The sequence below is a fragment of the Aegilops tauschii genome, chromosome 2, assembly GCF_002575655.3.
Source record: "Aegilops tauschii subsp. strangulata cultivar AL8/78 chromosome 2, Aet v6.0, whole genome shotgun sequence".
Classification (NCBI taxonomy): domain Eukaryota; kingdom Viridiplantae; phylum Streptophyta; class Magnoliopsida; order Poales; family Poaceae; genus Aegilops; species Aegilops tauschii.
Window position 1 is genome coordinate 402,368,541 of NC_053036.3, and position 11,357 is coordinate 402,379,897.

The 11,357-nt window shown below is 47.3% G+C and overlaps 1 protein-coding gene across 1 annotated transcript; it reads right to left on the reverse strand.

Annotated features, from left to right (window-relative positions):
- Positions 1–375: 375 nt before the first annotated feature.
- Positions 376–1,157, reverse strand: LOC120973486 (uncharacterized). The gene has a single exon (XM_040399177.2). The coding sequence runs from the start codon at positions 1,080–1,082 to the stop codon at positions 630–632; it is 453 nt and encodes a 150-aa protein (XP_040255111.1). The 5' UTR covers positions 1,083–1,157; the 3' UTR covers positions 376–629.
- Positions 1,158–11,357: the final 10,200 nt, after the last annotated feature.

The following is an 11,357-nucleotide window of genomic DNA, read 5'->3' on the forward strand; positions in this document are numbered from 1 at the left end:
CTCTCAATTAAAAAACATAAGAATGAGCACGTTTCCCCTATAATTAAGCATATATATTATTATATCAGGCAAGGATGTAAATCGCAAAAATTAAGGCGTCTGATCTGAGACAATGTCTGTCATGAGTATACAAGATAGTGTGCAGTGCTAGTAATCTGTTCACTCTGTATACAGGAGTTCCCTAGGACAAGGCGCTACCAACGGCGATTGGTCATGTAAATCCGGAAGAGTTGAACTGATCATGATAAACCCTTGAAGCAACAAGGAGGCAGCTAGGTAGTTTAATTAGTTAACCAGAACTGGGAATGTAAAGAGTTCAAAATTACTCTAGATTTATCAAAGAGACAAGTTATTCAAGGGCCGCACATTTAGTCATTTACAGGCAAGAACTAGTAGATTACTGCAAACAGTTCAATAAAAGGCTTCTGATCAGTGTAGGTAATAATCCATGCATGGAGATACCTAAAGATCGAGTACAGTTTCAAGCCCCAGCCAACAACAATAATTAACCTGATAAGCGATAGCAGAAACACACACAAGAAATGACGCGCAGAAATGAAACAAATGGAAGAGGGGAACTTCAAGCCGCTCGGGCCAAGCTAGCTAGCCCATGCTCCTGCATCGAGCGATCATAGCTTCAGGGACAGGTCAATCATCTCATCCGCAAGCTCTTCGTTGCCTCTTGCCGCACCGGACGAGGCTGCTCCCGAGCCCTGCTGGCGATGAGGAGGGTAGACCCTCCCTCCTCCCCACGCGTCGGCGGCGTCAGGGTCCGCTAGGCGCAGCGGAGCGCTGTCGTCATCGACGGCGGCCTTACCTTGCTCTCCTGCTGCCGCCAACGACAGCGCGGTGGTGGCGTCCCGGCCTCGCCTGGCCAGGTTGCGCTGGACTTTGTGCGCGTTCTGGTGGCCGCCGAGAGCCTGAGAGCTCCTGAACTTCCTGGGGCAGTAGCAGCAGGCGAACACCGCCTGGAACCTCGGCGGCGACGAAGGCGACCGCTGCAGTGACAAGCTGAGGTTGAGCCCCTCCTCCCTGTCCATCCCCCTCCCCATCCCCATCCCCATCCCCCTCCCCATGTCCATGTCGCGACCGGCGCCGGTCGACAGGCTAGCTACCTCAGGTACAAGAGAGAACCCACAAATGAGACTGGAAGTGGATATACACAATGTGGCAATCAATCAGGCAGCTCCCTCCCCCGGAGAGGTGCCATAATATTATGGCGCGGCCGGGGGTGGATGTGGGGCTGCCCTGTCGGAGAGCAAGCCAAACAGTGGAGACTCCATGGACACATATTTGCAGTAAAAACCAACTATGAAACTGACGGCACTCAACGCAACGGCCGGCGCCTGAGCCTGACTGCCTGAGACGCTGCGTCCTGCACTCCTGCTGCATGCATGCTTGCCGAGGATGGTTAATCCGCGCCTCTCTTTCCTGGCCTGTTGCCTGGTCAGTGCTCTCGCGATCAATGACCACCCTACACATCTACTACTGATCTACATGTCCCCGTGCCGTTTCCGCCTTATAGCTAGCTTTCACCTCGGAACTGTTCGATGTGTATGTGCATGGCACTGTGCTGGCTGCGCTCCTATGCAGTTGCGGTGCAGCAAGGGTCCAAGGGCCAACACGGGTAGGCTTTCATAGCCACAGACATGGCCGATGTCCTATTAGGAATGCACTAGATCAACCTACATAGCTAACGTTGGTATGTACTGGGTACACAGCCCAGCAAAAGCCAAGCCCCAGATCGAACCATGTAGAGATATGCATCATTGCATGCGTATCTATGGTCCCTGTCTCCTCGGACATGTTTTTGAAGAGATCACTATGCATGTTTTAATGGAATACATAGTGTTTTTTCGGGTCTCAGCGTCAGGCATGTAATAGTGTGTCACGTAGGATAAATGCTGAAGTGAAGGAGAGAAACTAGAAAAAAATTGACTTCTCTTAATTAAGAGATTTTTGTTTTGTAAATTCTCTTAATTAATAGATCATCTCTTAGAAATGGTATCTCTCACCACATAATTAGATACATCTAGTTTACAAGACAGCTTTATATGTATTCCATGTCATAGAAAGGGAATAAAATATATTAATATTATACACAGTGGATTGTCTCTTAGTGTTACCTTTAACATTGACTGTTATTGGGCAACTGAAGCTAAAACTCAAAAGCATGTGAATAAGAGAAGACATCTTGTACAATTGATGCGAGGTCAAGGCACATCATCAAGCTTGTAGGTATAGCAACAGAGGTCACCAAGAAGGTAGCTTTGGGTTGGTTCATAATTCCATATATTTTGTTTTGTTATTTTCTGTTGAATAATATAATAAAAATGAATGTGTGCAACCTTGAATGCAGAGGCCGGGGGTTCAAACCTCCTTTTCTAAAAATGATCTTATACAACTGAATGAAATGCCTTATCTTTTTTCTTAAGAGATCATCTCTTAGCTATGATAAGTCAATGGTCTTGTTTATCTCTTTTCCACCTCACATATTATTCTACATGACAATCTCTCTAGAATAAAATATTCCAAGAACACATGAGAGTTAAATGAGGTCACCAACCACCATGGGAGTGGTTTTTCTACCATGCATATGGGAAACCCCGTGCATAGATCCGACATCCCCGAAAAGTCCATTCTGCACCCGAGCTCATATGCTCCTGCATGAACAGTAAAATCCAAAAAAAATAAAAAAAAATTCCAAAAATTTTTTTTGAGAAACATTGACAAAAGTTTTAAGTGCCTGCAAAAATTCGTCATGAAATCACATTCCTGTAAGGCGTGGCAAAAAAAACAAATTCAGTGCTTCAAAATGCGTTTGAAATAGCTTTTTTCAAAGTACTGTTTTTGTTTTTTTTGCCACGCCTTCTAGGAATGTGATTTCATGACGAATTTTTGCAGGCACTTAGAACTTTTGTCAATGTTTCTCTAAAAAAAAAATTGAAATTTTTTGAATTTTTTTCGATTTTACTGTTCACCTGAGCTCATTTGAGCTCGGGTGCAGATTATGTTGGAGATCGTAGCAGAAATTTAAAAATTTTCTACGCATCACCAAGATAATTCTATGGAGTCATCTAGCAACGAGAGAGATGAGTGCATCTACATACCCTTGTAGATCGTGAGCGGAAGCGTTCAAGTGAACGGGGAGTCGTACTCGTCGTGATCCAAATCACCGATGACCGAGCGCCGAACGGATGGCACCTCCGCGTTCAACACACGTACGGTTGGGGAAGACGTCTCCTCCTTCTTGATCCAGCAAGGGGGAAGGAGAGGTTGATGGAGATCCAGCAGCACGACGGCGTGGTGGTGGAAGTAGCGGGAGCTCGGCAGGGCTTCGCCAAGCTCAGCGAGAGGGAGAGGTGTTACGGGAGGGAGAGGGAGGCGCCAGGGGCTGTGGTACGGCTGCCCTCCCTCCCCTCCACTATATATAGGGGCCCTGGGGGGCGCCGGCCCCTGGGAGATCCAATCTCCAGGGGGGGCGGCGGCCAAAGGGGGTGGCTTGCCCCCCAAGCCAAGTGGGGCGCCCCCCCACCCCTAGGGTTTCCAACCCTAGGCGCAGGGGGAGGCCCAAGGGGGGCGCCCCAGCCCACTAGGGGCTGGTTCCCTTCCCACTTCAGCCCATGGGGCCCTCCGGGACAGGTGGTCCCACTCGGTGGACCCCCGGGACCCTTCCGGTGGTCCCGGTATAATACCGGTGACCCCCGAAACTTTCCCGGTGGCCGAAACTGGACTTCCTATATATAATTCTTCACCTTTGGACCATTCCGGAACTCCTCGTGACGTCCGGGATCTCATCCGGGACTCCGAACAACTTTCGGGTTACCGCATACTAGTATCTCTACAACCCTAGCGTCACCGAACCTTAAGTGTGTAGACCCTACGGGTTCGGGAGACATGCAGACATGACCGAGACGACTCTCCGGTCAATAACCAACAGCGGGATCTGGATACCCATGTTGGCTCCCACATGTTCCACGATGATCTCATCGGATGAACCACGATGTCGAGGATTCAATCAATCCCGTATACAATTCCCTTTGTCAATCGGTACGTTACTTGCCCGAGATTCGATCGTCGGTATCCCAATACCTTGTTCAATCTCGTTACCGGCAAGTCACTTTACTCGTACCGTAATGCATGATCCCGTGACCAACCACTTGGTCACTTTGAGCTCATTATGATGATGCATTACCGAGTGGGCCCAGAGATACCTCTCCGTCATACGGAGTGACAAATCCCAGTCTCGATCCGTGTCAACCCAACAGACACTTTCAGAGATACCTGTAGTGTACCTTTATAGTCACCCAGTTACGTTGTGACGTTTGGTACACCCAAAGCACTCCTACGGCATCCGGGAGTTACACGATCTCATGGTCTAAGGAAATGATACTTGACATTGGAAAAGCTCTAACAAACGAACTACACGATCTTTGTGCTATGCTTAGGATTGGGTCTTGTCCATCACATCATTCTCCTAATGATGTGATCCCCTTATCAATGACATCCAATGTCCATAGTCAGGAAACCATGACTATCTGTTGATCAACGAGCTAGTCAACTAGAGGCTCACTAGGGACATGTTGTGGTCTATGTATTCACACATGTATTACGATTTCCGGATAACACAATTATAGCATGAACAATAGACAATTATCATGAACAAGGAAATATAATAATAACCATTTTATTATTGCCTCTAGGGCATATTTCCAACAGTCTCCCACTTGCACTAGACTCAATAATCTAGTTACATTGTGATGAATCGAACACCCATAGAGTTCTGGTGTTGATCATGTTTTGCTCTAGGGAGAGGTTTAGTCAACGGATCTGCTACATTCAGGTCCGTATGTACTTTACAGATATCTATGTCTCCATTTTGAACATTTTCACGAATGGAGTTGAAGCGACGCTTGATATGCCTGGTCTTCCTGTGAAACCTGGGCTCCTTGGCAAGGGCAATAGCTCCAGTGTTGTCACAGAAGAGAGTCATCGGGCCCGACGCATTGGGAATCACCCCTAGGTCGGTAATGAACTCCTTTATCCAGATTGCTTCTTGTGCTGCCTCTGAGGCCGCCATGTACTCCGCTTCACATGTAGATCCCGCCACGACGCTTTGCTTGCAATTGCACCAGCTTACTGCCCCTCCATTCAAAATATACACGTATCCGGTTTGTGACTTAGAGTCATCCAGATCTGTGTCGAAGCTAGCATCGACGTAACCCTTTACGACGAGCTCTTCGTCACCTCCATAAACGAGAAACATATCCTTAGTCCTCTTCAGGTACTTCAGGATATTCTTGACCGCTGTCCAGTGTTCCATGTCGGGATTACTTTGGTATCTTCCTACCAAACTTACGGCAAGGTTTACATCAGGTCTGGTACACAGCATGGCATACATAATAGACCCTATGGCTGAGGCATAGGGGATGACACTCATCTTTTCTCTATCTTCTGTCGTGGTCGGGCATTGAGCCGTGCTCAATTGCACACCTTGCAATACAGGCAAGAACCCCTTCTTGGACTGATCCATATTGAACTTCTTCAATATCTTGTCAAGGTACGTACTTTGTGAAAGACCAATGAGGCGTCTTGATCTATCTCTATAGATCTTGATGCCTAATATATAAGCAGCTTCTCCAAGGTCCTTCATTGAAAAAACTTATTCAAATAGGCCTTTATACTTTCCAAGAATTCTATATCATTTCCCATCAATAGTATGTCATCCACATATAATATGAGAAATGCTACAGAGCCCCCACTCACTTTCTTGTAAACACAGGCTTCTCCATAAGTTTGTGTAAACCCAAACGCTTTGATCATCTCATCAAATCGAATGTTCCAACTCCGAGATGCTTGCACCAGCCCATAGATGGAGCGCTGGAGCTTGCATACCATGTTAGCATTCTCAAGATCGACAAAACCTTCCGGCTGCATCATATACAATTCTTCCTTAAGAAAGCCGTTAAGGAATGCCGTTTTGACGTCCATTTTCCATATCTCATAATCATAGAATGCGGCAATTGCTAACATGATTCGGACGGACTTCAGCTTCGCTACGGGTGAGAAAGTCTCATCGTAGTCAACCCCTTGAACTTGTCGATAACCCTTAGCAACAAGTCGAGCCTTATAGATGGTCACATTACCATCCGCGTCTGTCTTCTTCTTAAAGATCCATTTATTTTCTGTGGCTCGCCGATCATCGGGCAAGTCAGTCAAAGTCCATACTTCGTTTTCATACATGGATCCTATCTCGGATTTCATGGCTTCTAGCCATTTGTCGGAATCTGGGCCCGCCATTGCTTCTTCATAGTTCGAAGGTTCACCGTTGTCTAACAACATGATTTCCAAGACAGGATTGCCGTACCACTCTGGCGCGGAACGTGTCCTTGTGGACCTACGAAGTTCAGTAGTAACTTGATCTGAAGCTTCATGATCATCATCATTAGCTTCCTCCCCAGTCGGTGCAGGCACCACAGGAACATCTTCCCGCGCTGCGCTACTTTCCGGTTCGGAAGGGGTGACTATCACCTCAACAAGTTCCACTTTCCTCCTACTCACTTCCTTCGAGAGAAACTCTTTCTCCAGAAAGGACCCGTTCTTGGCAACAAAGATCTTGCCTTCGGATCTGAGGTAGAAGGTATACCCAATGGTTTCCTTAGGGTATCCTATGAAGACGCATTTCTCCGACTTGGGTTCGAGCTTTTTAGGTTGAAGTTTCTTGACATAAGCATCGCATCCCCAAACCTTTAGAAACGACAGCTTAGGTTTCTTCCCAAACCATAATTCATACGGTGTCGTTTCAACGGATTTCGACGGAGCCCTATTTAAAGTGAATGCGGCAGTCTCTAAAGCATAGCCCAAAATGAGAGCGGTAGATCGGTAAGAGACATCATAGATCGCACCATATCCAATAGAGTGCGATTACGACGTTCGGACACACCGTTACGCTGAGGTGTTCCAGGCGGCGTGAGTTGTGAAACGATTCCACATTCCCTTAAGTGCGTACCAAATTCGTGACTTAAATATTCTCCCCCACGATCTGATCGTAAGAACTTTATCTTTCGGTCACATTGATTCTCCACCTCATTCTGAAATTCCTTGAACTTTTCAATGGTCTTAGACTTGTGTTTCATTAGGTAGACATACCCATATCTACTCAAGTCATCAGTGAGAGTGAGAACATAACGATAGCCTCCGCGAGCCTCAACACTCATTGGACCGCACACATCAGTATGTATGATTTCCAATAAGTTGGTTGCTCGCTCCATTGTTCCGGAGAACGGAGTCTTGGTCATCTTACCCATGAGGCATGGTTCGCACGTGTCAAATGATTCGTAATCAAGAGACTCCAAAAGTCCATCTGCATGGAGCTTCTTCATGCGTTTGACACCAATGTGACCAAGACGGCAGTGCCACAAGTATGTGGGACTATCATTATCAACCTTACATCATTTTGGTATTCACACTATGAATATGTGTAACATTACGTTCGAGATTCATTAAGAATAAACCATTAACCAGCGGGGCATGACCATAAAACATATCACTCATATAAATAGAACAACCATTATTCTCGGATTTAAATGAGTAGCCATCTCGAATTAAACGAGATCCTGATACAATGTTCATGCTCAAAGCTGGCACTAAATAACAATTATTGAGGTTTAAAACTAATCCCGTAGGTAAATGTAGAGGTAGCGTGCCGACGGCGATCACATCGACCTTGGAACCATTCCCGACGCGCATCGTCACCTCGTCCTTCGCCAGTCTCCGCTTATTCCGCAGCTCCTGTTTTGAGTTACAAATATGAGCAACCGCACCGGTATCAAATACCCAGGAGCTACTACGAGTACTGGTAAGGTACACATCAATTACATGTATATCACATATACCTTTGGTGTTGCCGGCCTTCTTGTCCGCTAAGTATTTGGGGCAGTTCCGCTTCCAGTGACCACTTCCCTTGCAATAAAAGCACTCAGTCTCAGGCTTGGGTCCATTCTTTGGCTTCTTCCCGGCAACTGGCTTACCGGGCGCAGCAACTCCCTTGCCGTCCTTCTTGAAGTTCTTCTTACCCTTGCCTTTCTTGAACTTAGTGGTTTTATTCACCATCAACACTTGATGTTCCTTTTTGATCTCCACCTCCGCTGATTTCAGCATTGAATATACCTCAGGAATGGTCTTTTCCATCCCCTGCATATTAAAGTTCATCACAAAGCTCTTGTAGCTCGGTGGAAGCGACTGAAGGATTCTGTCAATGACCGCGTCATCCGGGAGATTAACTCCCAGCTGAGTCAAGCGGTTGTGCAACCCAGACATTTTGAGTATGTGCTCACTGACAGAACTGTTTTCCTCCATCTTACAACTGAAGAACTTGTCGGAGACTTCATATCTCTCGACCCGGGCATGAGCTTGGAAAACCATTTTCAGCTCTTCGAACATCTCATATGCTTCGTGTTGCTCAAAACGCTTTTGGAGCCCCGGTTCTAAGCTGTAAAGCATGCCGCACTGAACGAGGGAGTAATCATCAGCACGTGACTGCCAAGCGTTCATAACGTCTTGGTTCTCTGGGATGGGTGCATCACCTAGCGGTGCTTCTAGGACATAATCTTTCTTGGCAGCTATGAGGATGATCCTCAGGTTCCGGACCCAGTCCGTATAGTTGCTGCCATCATCTTTCAGTTTGGTTTTCTCTAGGAACACGTTGAAGTTGAAGGCAACGTGGGCCATTTGATCTACAAGACATATTGTAAAGATTTTAGACTAAGTTCAAGATAATTAAGTTCATCTAATCAAATTATTCAATGAACTCCCACTCAGATAGACATCCCTCTAGTCATATAAGTGAAACATGATCCGAGTTAACTAGGCTGTGTCCGATCATCATGTGAGACGGACTAGTCAACATCGGTGAACATCTTCATGTTGATCGTATCTTCTATACGACTCATGCTCGACCTTTCGGTCTTCCGTGTTCCGAGGCCATGTCTGTACATGCTAGGCTCGTCAAGTCAACCTAAGTGTATTGCGTGTGTTCCGAGGCCATGTCTGTACATGCTAGGCTCGTCAACACCCGTTGTATGCGAACGTTAGAATCTATCACACCCGATCATCACGTGGTGCTTCGAAACAACGAACCTTCGCAATGGTGCACAGTTAGGGAGAACACTTTTCTTGAAATTTTAGTGAGGGATCATCTTATTTAAGCTACCGTCGTTCTAAGCAAATAAGATGTAAAACATGATAAACATCACATGCAATCAAATAGTGACATGATATGGCCAATATCATTTTGCTCCTTTGATCTCCATCTTCGGGGCGCCATGATCATCTTCGTCACCGGCATGACACCATGATCTCCATCATCATGATCTCAATCATCGTGTCTTCATGAAGTTGTCACGCCAACGATTACTTCTACTTCTATGGCTAACGTGTTTAGCAATAAAGTAAAGTAATTTACATGGCGTTATTCAATGACACGCAGGTCATACAAAAAATAAAGACAACTCCTATGGCTCCTGCCGGTTGTCACACTCATCGACATGCAAGTTGTGATTCCTATTACAAGAACATGATCAATCTCATACATCACATATATCTCATTCATCACATCCTTTTGGCCATATCACATCACAAGGCATATGCTGCAAAAACAAGTTAGACGTCCTCTAATTGTTGTTGCATGTTTTTACGTGGCTTCTATAGGTTTCTAGCAAGAACGTTTCTTACCTACGTAAAACCACAACGTGATATGCCAATTTCCATTTACCCTTCATAAGGACCCTTTTCATCGAATCCGTTCCGACTAAAGTGGGAGAGACAGACACCCGCTAGCCACCTTATGCAACTAGTGCATGTCAGTCGGTGGAACCTGTCTCACGTAAGCGTACGTGTAAGGTCGGTCCGGGCCGCTTCATCCCACAATGCCGCCGAAACAAGATAAGACTAGTAGTGGCAAGAAAAATTGACAACATCTACGCCCACAACAAGTTTGTGTTCTACTCGTGCATAGAAACTACGCATAGGCCTGGCTCATGATGCCACTGTTGGAGATCGTAGCAGAAATTTAAAAAATTTCTACGCATCACCAAGATCAATCTATGGAGTCATCTAGAAACGAGAGAGATGAGTGCATCTACATACCCTTGTAGATCGCGAGCGGGAGCGTTCAAGTGAACGGGGTTGATGGAGTCGTACTCGTCGTGATCCAAATCACCGATGACCGAGCGCCGAACGGACGGCACCTCCGCGTTCAACACACGTACGGTTGGGGAAGAAGTCTCCTCCTTCTTGATCCAGCAAGGGGGAAGGAGAGGTTGATGGAGATCCAGCAGCACGACGGCGTGGTGGTGGAAGTAGCGGGATCTCGGCAGGGCTTCGCCAAGCTCAGCGAGAGGGAGAGTGTTACGGGAGGGAGAGGGAGGCGCCCGGGGCTGTGGTACGGCTGCCCTCCCTCCCCTCCACTATATATAGGGGCCTTGGGGGGCGCCGGCCCCTGGGAGATCCAATCTCCAGGGGGCGGCGGCCAAAGGGGGTGGCTTGCCCCCCAAGCCAAGTGGGGCGCCCCCACCCCTAGGGTTTCCAACCCTAGGCGCAGGGGGAGGCCCAAGGGGGGGCGCCCCAGCCCACTAGGGGCTGGTTCCCTTCCCACTTCAGCCCATGGGGCCCTCCGGGACAGGTGGCCCCACCCGGTGGACCCCCGGGACCCTTCTGGTGGTCCCGGTACAATACCGGTGACCCCCCAAAACTTTCCCGGTGGCCGAAACTGGACTTCCTATATATAATTCTTCACCTCCGGACCATTCCAGAATCCTCGTGACGTCCGGGATCTCATCCGGGACTCCGAAAAACTTTCGGGTTACCGCATACTAGTATCTCTACAACCCTAGCGTCACCGAACCTTAAGTGTGTAGACCCTACGGGTTCGGGAGACATGCAGACATGACCGAGACGACTCTCCGGTCAATAACCAACAGCGGGATCTAGATACCCATGTTGGCTCCCACATGTTCCACGATGATCTCATCGGATGAACCACGATGTCGAGGATTCAATCAATCCCGTATACAATTCCCTTTGTCAATCGGTACGTTACTTGCCCGAGATTCGATCGTCGGTATCCCAATACCTTGTTCAATCTCATTACCGGCAAGTCACTTTACTCGTACCGTAATGCATGATCCCGTGACCAACCACTTGGTCACTTTGAGCTCATTATGATGATGCATTACCAAGTGGGCCCAGAGATACCTCTCCGTCATACGGAGTGACAAATCCCAGTCTCGATCCATGTCAACCCAACAGACACTTTCAGAGATACCTGTAGTGTACCTTTATAGTCACCCAGTTACGTT